Source organism: Crocodylus porosus, unplaced genomic scaffold, assembly GCF_001723895.1.
Source record: "Crocodylus porosus isolate Cpor-Errol unplaced genomic scaffold, CroPor_comp1, whole genome shotgun sequence".
In the NCBI taxonomy this organism is placed as follows: domain Eukaryota; kingdom Metazoa; phylum Chordata; order Crocodylia; family Crocodylidae; genus Crocodylus; species Crocodylus porosus.
This window is the reverse complement of record NW_017728909.1, coordinates 31,019,116-31,038,768: the sequence shown is the minus strand read 5'-3', so window position 1 is coordinate 31,038,768 and position 19,653 is coordinate 31,019,116. Positions and strand designations below refer to the sequence as shown.

The 19,653-nt window shown below is 42.5% G+C and overlaps 1 protein-coding gene across 1 annotated transcript in view; it reads left to right on the top strand.

Annotated features, from left to right (window-relative positions):
* Nucleotides 1–4,735: 4,735 nt before the first annotated feature.
* Nucleotides 4,736–19,653, top strand: part of FGF10 (fibroblast growth factor 10) — a 90,915-nt gene continuing 75,997 nt past the window's right edge. Inside the window, exon 1 of the mRNA XM_019532031.1 lies at nucleotides 4,736–6,711. Within this exon, the coding sequence (XP_019387576.1) occupies nucleotides 6,348–6,711 (364 nt within the window). The 5' untranslated portion in view covers nucleotides 4,736–6,347. The remainder of the gene's footprint in view (nucleotides 6,712–19,653) is intronic.

Below are 19,653 nucleotides of genomic sequence, written 5' to 3'. Positions count from 1 at the left end.
TCCAGCTGCAGCCTGACCAGTGCCGCATAGAGGGGGAGGATCACCTCCTTGGACCTGCTCGAGATGCATCTGTGGATACATGACAAGGTGCAGTTGGCTTTCCTGACTGCATCCCCACACTGCATGCCCATGTTCATCTTGGCATCAATGATGACTCGAAGATCCTTTTCCGCCTCTGCACTGATGAGAAGGGAGTTCCCCAGACTTGTAAGCGTGGGTGTTCACATGCTTTTGATTGATCATAGTCTTCTTTCTCAGGCCCCTTAGACACAGTCTGCAGACCCCCCTGGGGTCTGTGGCCCAAAGGTTAAAACCCACTGGTCTAGAGCATATTTCAAATGTTCTAAGTGTTACATCTGTCCACACCCTAACAGGTGTGACACAAAAAGCTACCACAAGCACTTTTCTCACATTTTGTTTAAGCAGTTCTTTCCTGTTCCATTCTCTGAACCTCAGTGTCTAGAAGTAATTAAGGATATAGTTTAACACTATATTGGCTTCCCCTGAAAAATGTATTTATGGATCAATACAATCCATTCCTTGATTTTTACACTAAGAGTTCTCCAGGAAATTTCCAAGTACTGTGTAATGAAACAAATCCTTGTTGCCAAATCTGTGTGGGTCCCATTAAATTCAGTATGTCTACTTGTGCTGATGATGAGTTGTATTTGGCATTGCTGCCTTAAGTGCTACAATTTATTTATTCTTATTTTATAAGCAATTCAAATCTTACATTTGGATCTCCCATAAAAGTATGAAGCACTGATTTCTGCCAGATCAATATTACATATCAGAGGTGGCTCCAGAACTTACTCCTCACATTTCTCTGTACATCCTCCTCCTTCACAAACTAAGTCAAACTATTTGAGATCTAGTTCCTCCTCAAGTTGAATACCCATTGCCATCAATACTACAGTTATGTGCGGGGTGGAGTTAGGCCTGGTTTAAATTCAATTTGTTTATTTCAGACTTTTTTGGTACACTTTTCCTGGTTAAAACTGAACTGTGAATGCAAGGTATTTTGATAGCAAAATACAAACACAGATGATCCCTGGTAAAATCCCTACGTTTACAAATTAAATGGTGTTAATACGCAGCTAAAGATTCTGAGGGTGCGCAACAAGGAAGTATTTTATCCTTATAGATGTATTGTATTTTCTTGGATACAACACTCCCCAGAATATAACATTGTTTTTGTAATGCAGAATGAAGACCAAAAAAAAATCTTTCCTTGTAGTAAATAATGGAGTATCAGCAGCCAGGGAACAGAATCTGCTATTGTTCCACTTCCTATGAGTCCTGTACAAATTTTACTTTCACTTTTGCCCATAGCCAGCAGAAACTGTTTTTAGTGTATTCACATAACGCACACTAAAGTTTCAAGTAACTGGGTTGTTCTGTTTTGTTTTTGGGGGGAGGGGCGTGGAATATGTGTTGTATACAAGAAATACATTTTGCAATGGGCAATACCGTAAAGTATTGCTAAGGATTGAAAATGTATCCTGGGTTCCTTTTCCATCTCTGTGACTTAGTATGATTGAAATTCATACTTCTGAACAAGTCCTACTAAAATCCAATTACAGTGGATCCTAAATGGTGAATGACCTTCAACATTAGGATGAATTTCAGCCTGCATCATCTTAAGCAACATCCTTAATTTCTTTATCCTTTAACCTGCATCTAAAATGCAAATAATTGTATTTGCTCATCTTTTTAAAGCCCTTTTAGATGTACAGAAAAGCATAATGATAAAGATTATTGTTATTACTATTATATTTTAAATTACTAAAATAGGAACCATAATACCGACTAGCCACAAGCTTAAATCAAACTTAATTTGCATAAGCAGCAGATAGCAGCTTTTCTCCTTAAGGGGAGTACATCCTATGTTGTAAATATCCATCCAGCACAAAGTGGCCCATCTTGATCAAAATGTCCTATTCTCCTATTAAGAATGCATTACATTCTGAGACTTCTAATTCTTACATGTCATAACATTCTTTTCACAGTTTTAATTGGTCTTGTACCATATTGCAAAGCAGCTCTATAGCTTGCATTTGAACTACAGATTGCAATCCTCGTACCATCACTGTCATTCACGATTCCTTGAGTTGCTTCAGAAGCATTGTCTCTGAGAATGACTATCTGGCCCAAATCTACTCTCATTCAAGTCACTGGCAAAATTCCTATCAACTAGAAAAGAAACAGGACTGGATCCCTTGACTGCAAGGGGTATACATACCTCTAATTACACTGTGTGCAGCATATGGTCACAAGTGCTATCCAACATTCCAAAATGAATAGAAGAGACTGGTGACTTCAGTGAGTGAATTGACTAAAATGCTACACTGTGACTTATGCAGAAATGACTTAAAACACCAGAGAAAGATACTACTGTGGGGGGAAATCTCAGTAGGCACATGCAGTCTTCACAGCTTGAGATACTCCTGATATTCAAGAATAAAAGTGAATCTAACACCAGGGACACTTGCATTTTAAACCAGGGGAACCTCTCCATTGATCAAAAACAAAAAAGACAAGCATCTGTTTTAAGCATGTGTGGTTCACAGCCCTTATGACTATTTCCCATTAAAAATCATGTACGTGCTTCATTTTCCAACACTCCTAGAAAAACTGATAAATCAAAAAGCATCCTTAAAAATGTTTTCTACTCTGCACATGTTTTTGAAAAGAGCTGTGTGTGTTTCACTGCTGATGAGGCAATGTTACTTAACATTTAGAAAAACATAGGGAAATAAAGCTATACACGAATCTAAAAGACGTTGTAGGCAAAAAGAAACAGTTTTAGAGGTAGTAGGTACCACTGTACTCTAGGACCTGGACTGAAGGTAGTTCCTTTTCAAATTTAGCAGTGGAACAATTAATAAAGGAACCCATTAAGGTCTGATTGTTGCTGCTAAAAAGGAAGGTTGAATTTCAGTCCTTTGAAGTAACTGAGAATGATTCAGGCCTCATTACAGAGATATAATCTACATTCATACATTTATGTTAGTGATTCAAATCTATTGGGACAGATTGAATTCCGTTAAATAGTGCATCTTTCCTGTGGAACTTTTCTCAGGCTTTCTCAGGCTAACCTAAGAGGTGACCTAACAATACAAAGTAGTGGGGTATTTAGGGATTCAACTGTGCTATAAAAGAAAGGCTATACAGCAAGTAGAAAAAAGAATGAGATATAATCTAAAAAGCTATGTCAGCTTTTCATTTGGGTTCTGTTTTGTAAATGCCCTCCCTGTCATCACACGGTATAGAAAAGGACTCTATGTGTTGTAGTCATTTTAAGTATTGCACTGAGTATTGCACCTGCCAGAGTCAGCTTTAACATGGAATTCTGGACATGCAGCTTTATTTTTGCACAAATTAGAAATAGGTCTAAGCAGAATTTCTCACTTGAGCAGAAAGTTCTTTAGTGTGGCTTCAAAAGAATGAGACTGATTTTTTAAAAAGTAGGAAAAAAGACCATCCTTTTGCAAATTCACTGATACTTTTCCTTGCCAGCTCAGAAAAATTAAAATATCAAGTTGCTGCATTTTGAGACATCTGACAGCAAAAAGGGCACTTATTTGGCTGCTTCACAAAATATACCGTTTAAAAAACACAGATTTTTAATTACATGTCATCTAAAATTTCAGCAATCAGCTGAACATCTCTTGCTGAAATCCCTCAGAAAACCTTATGGCCTATCTTTCAGGATTCATGCTGGCATGTATAAACTGTGAAAATTGAAATTAGGATTGTGGGCCACATTAAAAGAGTTGTCAAACATTCATTTTAGAGCAGGCTTATGCTTTTCATTCGCTTTTTGTTTCCTTCTTTCAATTTAGCAGTTACAAAATAGTGATTGAACAAAGTTACAGAATAACTCCTGAATCAAATTAAACCCAAGAAGTTTCTGAAGTGTTTACCACAGGGTCCAAATATGAAGAATAAATATTCTGAAGTAGCATAAACAATGCCATAAAACATACTGATTCACTGGTTTCATTTTAAGGCGGTTTAAATGTCACCCCCTTAAACCAAGACCATAAATTTAAAAGCAGACTCTTTCCAAAAAGAGGACACAGCAGAACTGGAGAAAATCATTTCTAATTTTTTGCCAGGAAGTTAACAATATACTTAAGAACCCAACCTAGTAAGTCAATCTACCCTTAGAATTATTTGTCTTTTCTGTATTCTTCTGTTGGGAGCCAGAGTAATACTAAATGCACACTATACTGGCAAACTATACTCCACATTATTCCCCTTCCATTCCACCTATCCCAAGCAAACCACATAATTGTTTTTTCATATAAAGTCAGTTTCCTTCTCCACTCTTCTCTTGGCTTATTCATAACCATTGCATTGCCTTTGATTGTTTTACAGGCATGCATAAGGATGCACACTGTCCTTCCCTTGTCTGAGCAGAGGGAACCTCGGAGGCCTTATTACAGTCTATGCATTCAATATGTCACAAAGGAGCCTGGTCACTGTTAGTAAATGCCATAACTTGGGACAAGAGCAGTGTTTGCATCTGTCAGGCCAGTCACTGCGACATGGCAGGTCCATTGGGAGCTCTGGCCAGGACTCCAACTTCTACAGAGTCAAAAAACAAGAACACCAGGCACCCCCGGCCAAGGAGAACAGTTTGAAAAATTGCTTTTGAATAGTTTTGAAAATGGAAAATATGCCTCTTTCTGGCCAAGAAAATTGCCTTATGCAGAAAAGGGGGGGGTGTGGGGGGGGGGGAGACGGCACAACTTTCAGCCAGATTTTATGGGGAAACCTTCGCAATCCCAATAAAAGCCCCTTTTGCTTTGATGTCAGGCTCATAATTCAGTAAATGACTCATGTTAGCAATTAGAAAATGGTCATTTAGGTCCCTGATTTCATGGGAGACAAGAAGGGTGAGGGAGGGAGAGACACGATAAATCTTGAGAGGCTTAAAAGGAAGAGCAGGCTCAAGTGTGAACTTTTTATTTCAGCAACGGAAGCGAGAAATCAATGATTCATTAAAGGAGCAGAGAGACCTCCATGGAAGCTGGCAGAGGGGAAGGAAAGGGAGCTAATTATGTCTCTTCCTTTTTACTCTCCCTGACCAGCATATAATCTGCTTTTTTCAGGGGCTGTCTGCAGTATATTCTTCTTTCCAGCCTCCACCCAACCCCTCCTCCAAGCAGTGGGCCAGGAGGGGGGTGGTGGGGAGCTAGCAAAGCAACAAGCTCCAGGTGGTTTGCTCGAGTACTTCTCTGCCAAAAAAATAAAATAAAATCCTGCTCTAGAAAACAAGTTAAAAAAGAAGAAGGGGGTGGGGGGGCTCCCTAGAGGGGATTGGTTCAGCCTGGAAGACAGGGAAATTAGTAAAGCATGAGTCTCCAAGCCATGCTGGTGGCCAGCGCTCAGAGGAGAAGAGCTTGAGGAGCAATTAGCAGAGAGCTGCGGCTGCTCCTGCTCCTGCTGCAGCCGGGGAGGAAGCGAGGGCAGCTCCCGAGGCTCCCTCCACAGCAGGCATTTGCTCCCTCCAACTGCAAAAGGGTTTCAGATGTCCCACCGCTGCCTGACCCCCTGCAAATAAGGGCTGACCACCAGAGGCACATCCCACCTTTGGCTTGGGATCGCTGACATTTAGCTTACAGCCTCCAACCTGCTTACAACCAAAGGGAGGCAGACAAGTTGTGATTTGCTTTTCTTTTCGTTTCTTTTTTTTTTAATTCCTTTTGTTCCCCACCACCCCTGGATTTTTTTTTTTTTAATTACTTTTTTGGACCACTCCAAGCCCAGCAAAGAAACTGCCCCCCCGGGCTGTCGGGGGAGTCGTGCGAGCCGCCGGGCTTGGCGCAGGAGCGGGGTGGCGGCTGCGGAGGGCGCGGAGCCCGGGGAGGGGGCGCCCGGCCTCCCCGCCGCGACCCCCGCCGGCCCGCCACTCACTGCTTTGCCTGTTGCTCACGCTCCTGTCATCTATTTTGCAGACCTTTCTGCCTCTTAAGATGGTGAAGAAAGGAGTGAGGAAGAGAAAATAACCACTGGGACGCCTCAGCCCAGGTTGGGGCGGGGGGGAAGAGACCAAAAGGAAAGAGGATTAACCGCAGCACCCCCCCCCCCCCCCCCCAAGAAACCGGCAAACTCTTTCTCTGAGGGAGGACCCGAAGGATTAAAAGGCAGCGACTTCGGAGGCGATTTTGTCCTCTGAGTTATGGATGTTGGTGCACTTACTTCAGGCCAGATCAGAGCGGAGAGGGGGCTGAGCAGGAGCAGGCGGCACCAGCTCTCCGCGTGCCCCTTCCCCGGCTTTCCCCTTCCAGCATGTTTCTGTTGACGAGCCTCTCTCCAGCGCCCAGAGGTCCAGTACAATGTGCAAATGGATGCTGACAAATGGTGCCTCCGCCTCTTCCCACCTGCCTCGCCGCTGCCGCCGCCGCTGCTGCCTCCTGCTGCTGCTCCTCGTGTCTTCCGTGGCTGTCACCTGCCATGACCTCGGCCAGGACATGCGGTACTCGGAGGCCACCAACTCTTCTTCCTCCTCCTCCTCCTCCTCCTCCTCCTCCTCGTCCTCGTCCTTCTCCTCGCCTCCCAGTGCGGGGAGACACGTGCGGAGCTACAACCACCTCCAGGGAGACGTGCGCTGGAGGAAGCTCTACTCCTACAACAAATACTTTCTCAAGATCGAGAAGAACGGCAAGGTCAGCGGGACCAAGAAGGAGAACTGCCCCTACAGTAAGTGCCCACCCCTCCCTGCCTCTGCCCCTGCCCCCGGGGCTCTGCCCCCTCCCCGCCGAGCCCGGGGACCCTGTCCCCCCCGGCTCCTCGCCTTCTCCAAGCCGCTTGCTCGGGAAGGTGACACCTCCGCACAGAGAGGAGAGGTGGTGGCTGCTTTGGCTCTGCCCTGGGCATCCGCCGCCTGCCTATCTCCTGATCTCCCTCTCCCTCCGCGAATTTGGTTTGCAAATGGGTTGAGCGATCACAGTTTGTTTCCTTGGCTGGCAGGGGGGCGAGCAAATTAGAAAGGTTTGTAAAGGGAGGTGGGGGGAGGAATGGACCTTGTCTCCTGAGTCGGGAAAGAAGGCTCCCCTGCTACTAAAATAGTGGGGGGCTGTGTTTGAAAACAATACCTTGATTTCCCACCTCCCTCTCAGCTCCCCGAGATCCAGCCCTCCCCTCCCCGTCTTGGCCTGTCCACACGCACACGCTGAAAAGTGTTTCTCTGGTTTTGATTTCTGTCCCCGCATGTTGTTGGCTTGGAGCAATCGCGCCCATGAAGTTAACTTTCCGAGGCACCACCGCTGCTATGTGTCTTTGCCTTGCCTCCTCGCTGGTAACATGATGCTCATGTCTGCCTTGTCAATAGCGTATGTGCCGCTTTGTGGTGTCCCCTTGTACTCGCTTTCTTCGGCGAGCTCTCGGCTTGCAGCGCCGCTGCACTGCTATTGCGTCGTAAACATCTGGGGCTGAATTCACGCAGACCTCACAGACGTTTCGTTGTCATTTTTCCCCCAAAGAAATAATTTCAAAGTAAAAGTCAGAAGGCTATTTCTGCGGTAGTTTAGAGTGAACCCACAGAGCGAACTTTTTCTCTAGTCCTAATTAGGCTTCTAGTAGTAGTGTGCCTCTGCCTCTGGTAATATATTTTTTGGTAGTCAAGCTTGAGAAATGCAACCTCTATTCACTTTCTTGCCTGCACAGTCTCAAGATAGGGGCACTGTAGTAAATCACAATATATTGCATTGTAACTTCAAATGACTACATCCTTGTGTAATAGCATGTTGCAGGGGGAGGAACCCTACCATACAAACATTTGAGTAAAGCTCCTTTAATTGATGTTACTGGTAAAGAGCAACTAGTTGGTTTCAGGTTGGTTGCTTGTAAATCCAAATATACATAGGGGGAACACCCTCTACTAAACTAAAACAACTGGATAGCTTATAGGGGACTGCTTGAACTAATAAGTATAGAGTGTGATTTGGCAGGATGTAGTATGGCATGTTAAAGTAAGATTAGTTAGTTCTCCTTTATTGCATTATTTGTTAAACGGTCATAATATGTGTATTTTTCTTGAATTCCTCAGTTATGGCTCTTACTGGCTCCACTTAGCATCTTATGTTCATGATCTTTGAATGATCACAGTTGGCAATGTTCAACCTATGTTTGTAAATGCTGTAGGTGTCAAAGCAGAATGTATTTACCATGTAATACTATCATGTTTCATGGAGAATATTTTTATGAGATACCATCATACATGGAAGTCTTCTTTTTGAAGAAGTCTGGCTGTTGATATTATTAATCTGACCTTGTTTTTTAATAGACCAGCCTATTATGTTTCCCAGTAATGTGGTTCTGAATATCTGTGTGCACCTCATATGAACAATAAAATGGGGTTTGTGTTAATGTACTGTGGCAGAAAGAGAATGATAAGAATTTGGGGCCTGATCCTGTAAACATTTAGGGCCACTTAGGTATAAAGGTGATTTTACTCCTACGAACATCCTAGTTATCCAGTGTGACTGTTCTTATGAGTAAAGTTACTCACCTGCATAAATATCTGCAGTAGCATTCATAACTGAGAAGAGGGCATACACTGAAATACATACACGTGTTCAGTATCTAGCCCTCCCCCCCCCCTCTGCTCAGGGACAGCTCATTTTTGCAGCCTACAGGTTCTGGTGTTGTGTGTGTATCTCCTTTTTTTACACTCAGTGTATGAGCATATTAAAGGATTATTCATATTCAAACTTATGTCAGCTGTTTTCAGATTTGACGAATGTTAATGTTTAAACAGCAAATATAAATACAAGATAAGTGGGCAAACTGGCATATTAATTCAAGTCAGATTAAAATCAGATCTAGAAATACTCTGTCAGCAAAGTTTGTGTGAGGTAAAGTAAAGCAAAATCTCCTAAAAATAGCAGCTTCTTTAACTCACTAAGACGGTATCTGAAGTACAGTATAGATTATTTTTTTAAAAGCAAAACTCCTTAAATATATAGCCTTTGATGAAAAGGTGAAACTGTTTTACACTTTTGTTTAGTATTGCTCATTTCTTAATGATGCAAATTTTAAATGGCTTCATGAAAGCCCATCTTATATTAAATGATTTCAACCTACCCTGTTTTGTATTTCAAAGCATCTCTGGCAACACGTTAAGTGAAAAGCATAGGTCCTGTTTCACATGTGGCTAAGTAATCAGGACACTGCCATGATCCCCAGCTGGACTGATTCAGTGTAAGCATGTAGTATCATTAAGATATTGTCCAAATATATAATTACATGTGAATAAATTCATGCTGTGCCTAAAGGGATAGCCAGCCAGCCAGCCAGCCCACTGAATTGTAGCCTGTTAAATATTAAGGTATTTAACCTCTGAAATCAGTTCCTCATCCAAAACCACATTTTCCTAAACAAATAATAATTACTATTGACACACAATGCTTTGTTCTTTTAAATATTTTAATTTGGGGATTAATTTTCTTAGATTACAAAACTATTTAAAATCCATTTATGCTGCAGTAAAAATCTTATCTCTGGGGCTTCAAGATCATGATATGCAGTGTAATTAGACAACAGCTTTCGTGGCTGACTGCCAGTTAAATGCTGTCAAGTAAGAGGAACAGTCGGAAAAAGTCAGAATAAACATCCAGAAAGCATAGTTCAGTTCTCAGTCCTTAAAATGTCTCAGGCAGTGTTCATAGCTTTGCTCTATAAATATTGTATAGTATGCACTAAATAAAGGTTTACTTTGGCAGATGTTTTCCAACTTGATTACACAGAACTATTACCTCAGCCTTTAGATACCTATGAGATGTTGGGAACTGAGGTGAATTATGACCCTTCTGTCAGAAGCCTGGGGGAAGCTGCATAATTTAGCATAGCTGGAGTTTATCTGTCAGTAGATATATGTAGGATAGCTTAGGCTTTGTTTTATTATTCTTTACATCTAGAGTTTTGCCCATGAAACTCTACCACTCAGCACTAGTGCTTACCTCAGTGTTACAGCTGCAAAGTTCCTTTGCTACAGTTTCTGGTAAGTGCATGTCTAGAAGTGAATAAAACAGCTCTCCAGTGACTATCAGTGTGTGAGAAACAAAAAACCAAGAGTAATTACAAAAGTGTCAACTATAATTTGACATGTGAGATGACTTAGAAGATTTTGAGCTTTCAGCATCTGTGAAGATAGAGAAATTGCTGTATGGAGAAGTACAACCAAATTCTGACCTTAGCTGCACCCATGACATCCTTTAAAAACTGGGGATTGAATAAGTTTAATAAACAATAGACTTGGGCCCATCTGTGATGACATGGCTGGAAAAATCTTGTCTTAATTTTTTAGAATGGCACACAGTCAAAAACAGGTTGTATATAAAGGCACCTTTCTGCAAGTTTGTACCATGCAAGTTGTGCATGTTAACAGGAATAACAATATAATATGAACTGTAAAATTATCAGGCTCCAGAATGCAGTCTTTGGTGAAAAATTTGCTTGATTGAGGATTGCAGGATTAGACCCACTATTTATGAATCTATTTATTGAACCTAAGATGCCTGATACAAACTTCATTAAAATTAATAGAAAGAATCAACGGATTGGTGTTCAAGTTCTGTTTGCCCAGTGCTGTACAAAAGATGCAGCACCTGTTGGCATACTCACTATCCCAAGGATCTTACACTCAAATTAGCTGAGCAGTGCAGCGATAGATTCTCAGGAATCCAGCATTCAGAGAAGTCCATTGCATTGTATTAGTTTGTACAGTGGCTGAAAATCTACTAATATATTTTTGAGAGAATCTGAAGTGACACCACAGAAAGGCACTTGAGTACAGAATAAAAATGGCCACAAGGGGAGCTAACTCTACACTAGCTGTTCCAGACTTTTTTCTCTGGTTTAGACAAACCTTTCAGGTACACATCTATTGGTCTTATTGAAGTTAATACTAGGTTTTCTATTAGCTTTAAGGAATTTTGGATCATATAGTAGAAGAAGGCTTAAAACTCAGAATTACTTCATTCTAAATACCATAAATACCTGTTCAGATGCTCTGAGGGACATTAACAACTACTAGGAGAGTATGTGTGTATATGCATGAGCATGTATTAATTACTTTTGTGGCTAAGTTGTACTATCGCTCTCTGATTCTACAGCCTTTGAACATAAATGTGTATGGGTCCCACATGCCCCCCACATTTATATCAATAATGTTTGTTAACACCAGTGCACCTTAGATCAAGGGTAATGACTAAGATAGTTCTACTCTCTAATAATTTACAGCTAACAAGCCAAAGTTTAATTTCTCTCGGGTGTAATGAAATCATTTCACTGAATGATACATAACAACCAGATGGCAGCAATAAAGAAGAATAGAATATTGGGCAAATATGCTGCCTTAATATTGGTTACTATTGAAATAGTGTATGTGATATCACATCAACTGTTTCATAATTGGTTTTAAATAACATGGGATTTTTCTTCTTTATAAATGAGAGAGTACATTTCCCAAGCTCACATTACTTTTTTTACTTTTTACAAAGGGTTGCCACATGGTGACAGTTGTAAAAAGACATAAGAAAAACAGGAAATCACAACCTGCCTCCTAATAAATATTTCCTGTAATTTTGGGGTAGGAGGGGTAGAAAATCTATACCTTTTTATTACCACTATTTGAGTTGCTTTTTCATTTAAGCTTTTATTTACTGTGGAGCTCACTTATATAATTTATAACCCAGAGTGTAGAGTCACAGACATGAAATGACTATGGAAGGAATTGTATTATTAAACTTTTCTGTTACTTTCACTGCATTTCTTCCATGTACACCTTCCACACTAACATTGTAGTTCTATTATAAATCTATTAAATCTATATACCATTCTAAGGAAGCTTTTTTCATAAATTTAATTTATAGCCACCTGCAAAACAAGGCTGATCACCTTTGCACTCAAGGAAGATGAGGCCACGAAATAGCGAAATTACATATAGCACATTGCTATTTAGCACAGTGAACTGAATCATAGACTAAGAAAATTAGGGTTGGACAGGACCTCATGAGGTCATCTAGTTCAACCACTTGCTCAAAGCAGGACCAACCTCAACTAGTTTATCCCAGCCAGGGCTTTATCTACCCAGGTCTTGGAAACCTCCAGGGTTGGAGAGTCCACAACCTCTCTGGGTAACATGTTCCAGTGCTTTACTACTACTCTCTTTGTGAAAAAGTTTTTCCCAATATTTAACCTAAACTTCCCTTATTGCAACTTGAGACGATTGCTCCTTGTTCTGTCATCTGCCACTGAGAACAATCCAGTTCTGTCCTTGTAACCACCCTTCGGGTAGTTGAAGGCTGCTATTAAATCCCCTCTCAGTCATCTCTTCTCTAAACTAATTATGCCCAGTTCCCTCAGTCTCTCCTCATAAGTCATGTTCCCCAGACCCCTCACCATTTTTATTACTCTCCACTGGATTCTCTCCAATTTGTCCAAATCCTTTATGTAGTGGGGTGCCCAGAACTGGACACAGTACTTCAAATGTGGCTTCACCAGTACCAAATAAATCTGCTGGCAACACGCCAAATGCAGCTCATTATGTTGTTAGCCTTCTTTCCAATAAGGGCACACTGTTGGCTCATATTCAGTTTCTTGTCCACTGTAACCCGCATGTCCTTTTCTGCTGCTTAGCCAGTCAGTCCCCAACCTGTACCATTTGTTCCATCCTAAATGCAGGAGTTTGTACTTGTACTTACTGAACCTCATGAGATTTTTTTTTTGGTCCAGTTCTCCAACTTGTCCAGATTTTTCTGAATCCTAGCCTTACCCTCCACATTCTTCCCTGATTAAAATGAAACACCACTCATGTATATATATAAGAACAACTGGAGTTGCAGCTATATATATATATAACTGCTAGCTGCAACTCCAGTTGCTCATATATATAAATACACACACACACACACACACACACACACACACACACATACACACAGGTGGTGTTTCATTTTAATCATGGAAAAATGTGGATTTGGGGTGACTTTTCACCCAAAATTTGGGATTTTTTTTATCAGAGAAAACCAGTATCTCTGCTGATCACCGTCTTCTCCAAGTGCTTAGAAGTGGATTCCTTGAGGACCTCCTCCATGATTTTTCCAGGAACTGAGGTGAGGCTGATTGGTCTACAGTTTCCTGGATCCTCCTTCTTTCCGTGTGCACTGTATTTGCTGTCTTCCAATCATCTGGGACCTCTGTCAACTGCCATGAATTTTCAAAGACAATGGCCGGTGGCTCTACTGTCACATCAGCCAACTCCCTCAGCACCCTTAGGTGCATCCCATTCAGCCCCATGAACTTGTACATGTCCAGCTTTCTAAATACTCTGTAACTTGTTCTTTTGCCACTGTTGGCTGCTCCTCTCCTCCCCAAACTGTGCTGCCAGGTGCAGTAGTCTGGGAACTGACCTTGCCTGTGAAGACTGAGGTGAAAAATGTAATTGAGTACTTGAGCCTTTTCTGCATCCTCTGTCACTCCCCCATGTAGTAAAGGACCGACACTTTCCCTGATCCTCCTCTTGTTGCTGACATACTTGTAGAGACCCTTCTAGTTATGCTTCACGCTCCAGTTGTGCTTTGGCTTTGTGATTTCATCCTTGCATGCCCAAGCAATACTCTTATACTCCTCCCTAGTTGTCTATGTAGGTTTCCACTTATAAGCTTCCTTGTATTTTATCTCACTGAAGAGTTCCCTGCTAAGCTAAGTTGATCTTCTGCCATACTTGCTAGTTGTGCAAGCTATCCCACCAAGTCTTTGTTATTGCAATCACATCATAGTTTCGTGACTGCCCAAGGACTTGCGATTCTCCCTTCTTGTTTCTTAGGCTGCATGCATTCATGTACAGACACCTGAGATGACTAGCCAGTTGTCCTGTTTTCTCAAGAAGAATAAGAAGGCCTCCCCTTTTGCCCCTCCTACTTGTGCTTCCACTTCCCCACTTACCTCAGGGCTTTGGTCTCCATTCCCCTCTGAACCTAGTTTAAAGCCCTCCTCACTAGGTTACGAGTCTGTCTGCAAAGATGCTCTTCTCTCTCTTTATCAGGTGAATCCCATCTCTTCTTAGGAATCCTTCTTCTTGGAACAACATCCTATGGTCAAAGACGCCAAAGCATTGCTGGTGACACCATCGGCATAGCCACACGTTGATCTTCAGGATGCATCTGCTCCTACCCGGGCCCTTCCCCTTGACCAAAAGGATCAAGGAGAACACTGCTTGAACCCCTGTCCCCTGTCTCCTTCACCCTTGCATCCAGAGCCCTGTAGTCACTTTTTATCTGCTCAGGGTCCCCCCCCATAGTATCATCAGTACCCACATGGATGAGCAGCATGGGATAGTAGCCATAGGGCCAAATGACTCTCAGTAATCCTTCTGTAACATCTTGGATTCATACTCTGGGCAAGCAGCAGACCTCCCAAGACAACAGGTTAAGTGCGCAAATGCTGCCTCCACCCCGTGCTGAAGGGAGTGTCCAACCACTGCTACCTGTCATTTCTTCTTGATAGTAGTGGTCTCAGTCCTTCCAATCTTGGGAATGCCTAGCCTGGCCTTCTTCACCAATGGAGCATGTTCCTCCTCCTCTGTTCCTAGGGCTGTATATCTGTTCTCCAGGTAAACTGCTGCAGGTGGAGATAAAGACTTCTGTTTGCTGCCAGAGGTCACAAGCTTCCAGCTTCCACCTTCCTGGGAGTCCATATCCTCTTCCTTCTCTAGTGCTGCCCCTAGCAGTCCTTCTTCCACAGTCCTAGAGTTCTCCTCCAGCACTGAATCGATGACGTCCTCCTGGTAGCTCATCCTGTAGCTCTCTTACCTGCTCCCAGAGGGACACAACCAGAAAGCACCGGTCACATCACAGGCACTCCCCAACCTGGCTGCAACTGGAAGGGATCTGCAAGCCGCTGTCTCCACAGCACCAAACCAGGACCTGGGTGAAAACCTCAACAGTGAAGAGTCTTGCCTGACCAGAAATCTCACAGGTGAAAGCAGAGGAAGTGCTGGCAATCAAAGTATTGCAACATCCTCCAGCCATTTCTGAGTCTCTTAATCTGCCATCTTTCTATTTCTGTCCCTCTTTCCAAGCAGAACTTCCCTACCAAACTCCTCTGTAAACTGGTCTGCTCACTGCTTCTTGGTACTGAAAGGTTTCCTTTGCCCTGTTTTGTCTCATCAAGCTTACAGTGAAGGAAGCTGAGTGTTTCCAGGCAAACTCACTAGAGAACTCCCCCATCTCCCAGGACTCTAGTTAAGCAAGGGGCCTAGTATTGATCTAATTACTGAGTTTTATCTACCCACGTGAAATATATGAAGGTTAGCTACTCTTAATTAAAGGGAGAGCTTACCATCCATGCATTCAGAACAATAGCTCATTGCACTGAAGATTCTTGAAGGTTACAAACAAATATGGTAGAGTTCCTTTCGTGCCTCTTCTCTGAGACTCTTCGGGCAAAACTAGAGGACAATGAGCTCAATAATTCAATAGTCAGATGGGTGGGAAACTGTCTGTGGGGTCAGAACCAGAGAGTACTAATAGACGGATCTGTGTTGATCTGGCGGAAGGTAGCTAGTGAGGTTCCCCAGGGTTCAGTACTTGGACCAGTGCTTTTCAACATCTTCATCAATGATCTGGATCTGGGGATGAAAAGTGCTGTCAAAGTTCGCCAATGATGCTAAGCTGTGGGAAAGTGAGGCCACACATCAGGGTAGGCTGATGATCCAGGCACGCCTAGACAGATTAGTTAGATGGGCAGACCAGAACCAGATGCAGTTCAACACTGAGAAGTGTAAAGTGCTCCATCTGGGGAGGGAAAATCTGCAACAAATTCACAGGCTCGGTAATCCTACGCTAGCTAGCACCATGGCCAAAAGGGACTGGGGGTCATAATTGACCATAAAATGAATATGAGCCACCAGTGTGCAACATTATGCTACATTTAGCAAAGCAAACAATATGCTGTCATGCTTCAACCAATGCATCTCAAGCAAAACTAAGGAAGTTATTCTCCCGCTCTACTCAGCATTGGTGAGGTTACAGCTGAAGGACTGTGTCCAGTTCTGGGTGCCACACTTCAAGAAGGATGTGGAGAAGCTTCAGAGAGTCCAGAGAAGAGCCACTCGTATAATTAGAGGCCTGGAGAGCAAGCCCTATGGGGAAAGGCTGACAGATACGGGACTGTTCAGGCTGCAAAAGAGAAGATTTTAGGAAGATTTGGTATCAGCTTACGAATATTTCAAGGGAGAGCATCAGGGGCTAGGCGAACAACTATTCACCAAAGCGCCCCAAGGGAAAATCAGGAGCAATGGTTATAAACTCCTAGAAGAAGGTTTCAGACTGGATAGAAGGAAAAACTTCTTTACAGTTCATGTGACCAGACTCTAGAATAGACTTCCAGAGGGATGGTGCAGGCATCTACCCTGGAGATCTTCAAAGGGAGACTGGATGCACACATTGCTGGGGTTACTTGACCCCAGCAGTCTTTCCTGCCCAGAGCAGGCGGGGCTGGACCCAGTGATCTCATGAGGTCCCTTCCAGCCCTAAACTTCTGTGAATCTGTGAACAACATTGTATTTTTGTTCAAAAGTTTTACACATGGGGAACTAGAAATTAAGTCAACTAAGTCAGCAGAAAGGTGATGGAGTCACTATGGGATTATTTCTAAGAGTCTTTTCTCTTGTGTTTGACAAAGAATCAGTTATACCTCTGAACATGGTACTGAGTTGAAATTACAATTTACACAGATTTAATGCAATCAGTTTATTATGTGCAGCTGCAGTAAAAAGTGGACCATTAACTGCATGTAGTTTAAGGTGATTTATATCATACTTCTAATGAACTTTACACCCCACTTTTTACATTTTAAAACAATGCAACTACAAACTGTGTTCATATAGCCCCTGAATTTGACAGCATGCATAACCAGTGTTGATTGCATTAAAAGAAAATCTCATTGCTTGTTCCAAGATAAGACAAACTAACTATGTGATGTGTAACAGAGGGAAGATTTACAACTGGAATATACTCAAGTATATTTCAGGTTTTTGACTGGCATATGCATTGGTCTTACAAGTTATGTTGTACATGGATAGAAAACTAATTAGTCTTCTTTGGATTCAAATTATTGTTAGATGCCTTAAGGCTTTATTGTTCAGATGCTTTTCCTTTTATTTGGAAATAATAGTTCTGCCTTTATTGCTTGGCTTTGGGAACTGGAAAAGTATTTTTTCTTACAGAACTAGTTGTTATTGCTTCTGCCAACCCAGTATAACTTGAAGAGATATGTTACCTTATTGAACATAAAAAAGTCCCTAAGTTTTAAAAATGCATTTGTCTAGAAAGAGCTAGGTTTCCATAAAAATCAAAATCTTTACAGAAGAAAAATATTGCTTATACTTAATTAAATGGATTATTAAACAGAATCAGTTCTGTGATGGGTACTGTTTTACACAACTGAAAGCTTCAAGGGAAAAAGAACATTTAAAAGTCAGCTAGTGAAATGCTAAATAATAGCTTTAAAGGTACTCTTTGCTTTTAAATCAGGTCATTTGTGTTCTTTCTTTGAACATTCTGTTCTAATTGGAACAGTAAATCAAAGAAGACACTCAAAGTAGATTCCTATGTAAGGTGGACAACTGGACAGTGCCTTTTTACTGCTAATAACACGTGCATCCAATTAGTGCTTGATAGATTCATAGTGTCACCAGTAAAGATATTTTATAGTTAAGCTAATAATTCTTTAGCCTATCTCCTTCCACATTTACCTCTAAATAATCTGTCAATAATGTATATCTTATATGGTTAAAAAGTAATTTTCACAGACTGGGTCTGTAAAAAGAAATGCTGGAAAATAAATGTTTTTCTCCAAACTTTCCTGGAGCATTTGTTCTTCCTGCTTGTAACAGCTGAAAATATGGGTGTCCAAATGAAGTCTAGCTGCCTAGAATGGACTTTCCCTTTTACCTTGATTTAGCAAAGTAGTCACACCTACTTGACTTGACTTTCCATAGGGAAATGCTACACAAAACCAGAAGCTGTCTTAATTTAAACTTAAACTTACAGTTCTCTAAACTTCCCAGGGGAGGGTGCTTCCTGTCCCTGGACCAAATGGGAGACGTTAAGAAGATGATATAGAAAAAATAGAAAGATAACATTATCATTAGTGCAAATCTATGCAGCTATAAAGGAGTGTATGGAACGGACAAGGCATGGACCGTTCAATAAGCAATCCAGATGCAGCTTCCCTGAAAATAAGGCACAAATACATAGCTCAGTATGGGTCTCTTGGGTTTTGGAAATTGAGTTCATGGTTGCCCTTCTTGGAGGACTAGCAGAGGTATTGGCACAGTTACCTTCATGCTAAGTCAATTAAATCGGTATAGGTCAGTTGGAAGCAAATTTATCTGTGTCTACATTGGGGTTTGCAGTTGTGCAACTAAATCAGTGTAAGACAATGATTTTACTTAGGTTGATATATAATTTTTGGTGTTGACAAGCATTAATTTGAGCTTTTGAGAAGGATTCTGGACAAGCATCATGGCAAGGAGGCTGAGAACAAAGGAAAAATAAAAATGTTTTCCCTGCTGATGCTTCAGCAGCTTAGGTTGAATGATTGAAATTCAGAGGGGTTAAGATGGGCAGAGGGAAGAATAAGCTAGGATGAGCAAGAGACTGAACCTCAAGGCCAGTAAATGGAGAGAGAAACTGGCAAATCTACATATGCTATTTATTTGAAGTAGGCTTACTGTGCAGTAAAACTACTGCACAGTAAGCCTACTGAGGGAGTGTATCTACACATCCAGTCTCCCCCTGGGTGCTAGCCAAGTGACTGGCAGGATGCACGGGGCCAGGAGACAGTTGTCACCTGGCCCTGTACATGTTGGGAGGGGTCCTGATGTGCATGGGGCAGGAGAGCTGCTAATGCAGAGCTTTCCCACCCTGCACACATTAGGACAAGCCCTGTGCCCACTAGGGCTTCCCCACACAGCTCAGGGTTGGTCACGACATGTCCTGTTCTGGGGCAGGACCCAGCCAGCTCCAGGCTGGGCAGGAAATTCCAGGTGCAGGGAGCTCCTAGCCCCAACTTGCCAATTAAAGCAGGGAGCTGAGACATTGCTTCCTGTCCCCAGCAGCTGCCTGCTGCCTAGGTGGGCTTTGACCATCGAGCCTGGCTGGGACAATGTCCCTGCGCTCCAGAAAGAGGCAGCTCCCAGCCCCAGCTCTGCAATCAGAGTGGGGTCTGAGAGATTACTTCCTGCCCCCAGGAGCTGCCTGCTGCTGAGGGAGAGGGACATTGTCCTAGCCAGGCTCAGAGCTCTCCCTGGCACTAGGCAGCTCCTAGGGGCAGGAAGCAGTCCCCTGCTCTAATGGGGGAGTTGGAATTGGGTTGCCTGCTACCAGGGCAAGGGGACATTGTCCTGGCTAGGATCCCGGCTCAGAGCCTATCCTGGCAGCAGGCAGCTTCCATGGAAGGGGATTGTTCTCCCAACCCCAGTTGCCCAGGCTGACCAGGAGCAAATTTGATCCTGGTCAGCTATCTATATGTGAGCTAGTGCACAGTCACTGCAGCAGGTAGCAAATTAACCCTGCAGTTGACTAATTGTGCAGTAAGCTTCTGCCTGTGTAGACAGTGACATTTTACCATGCA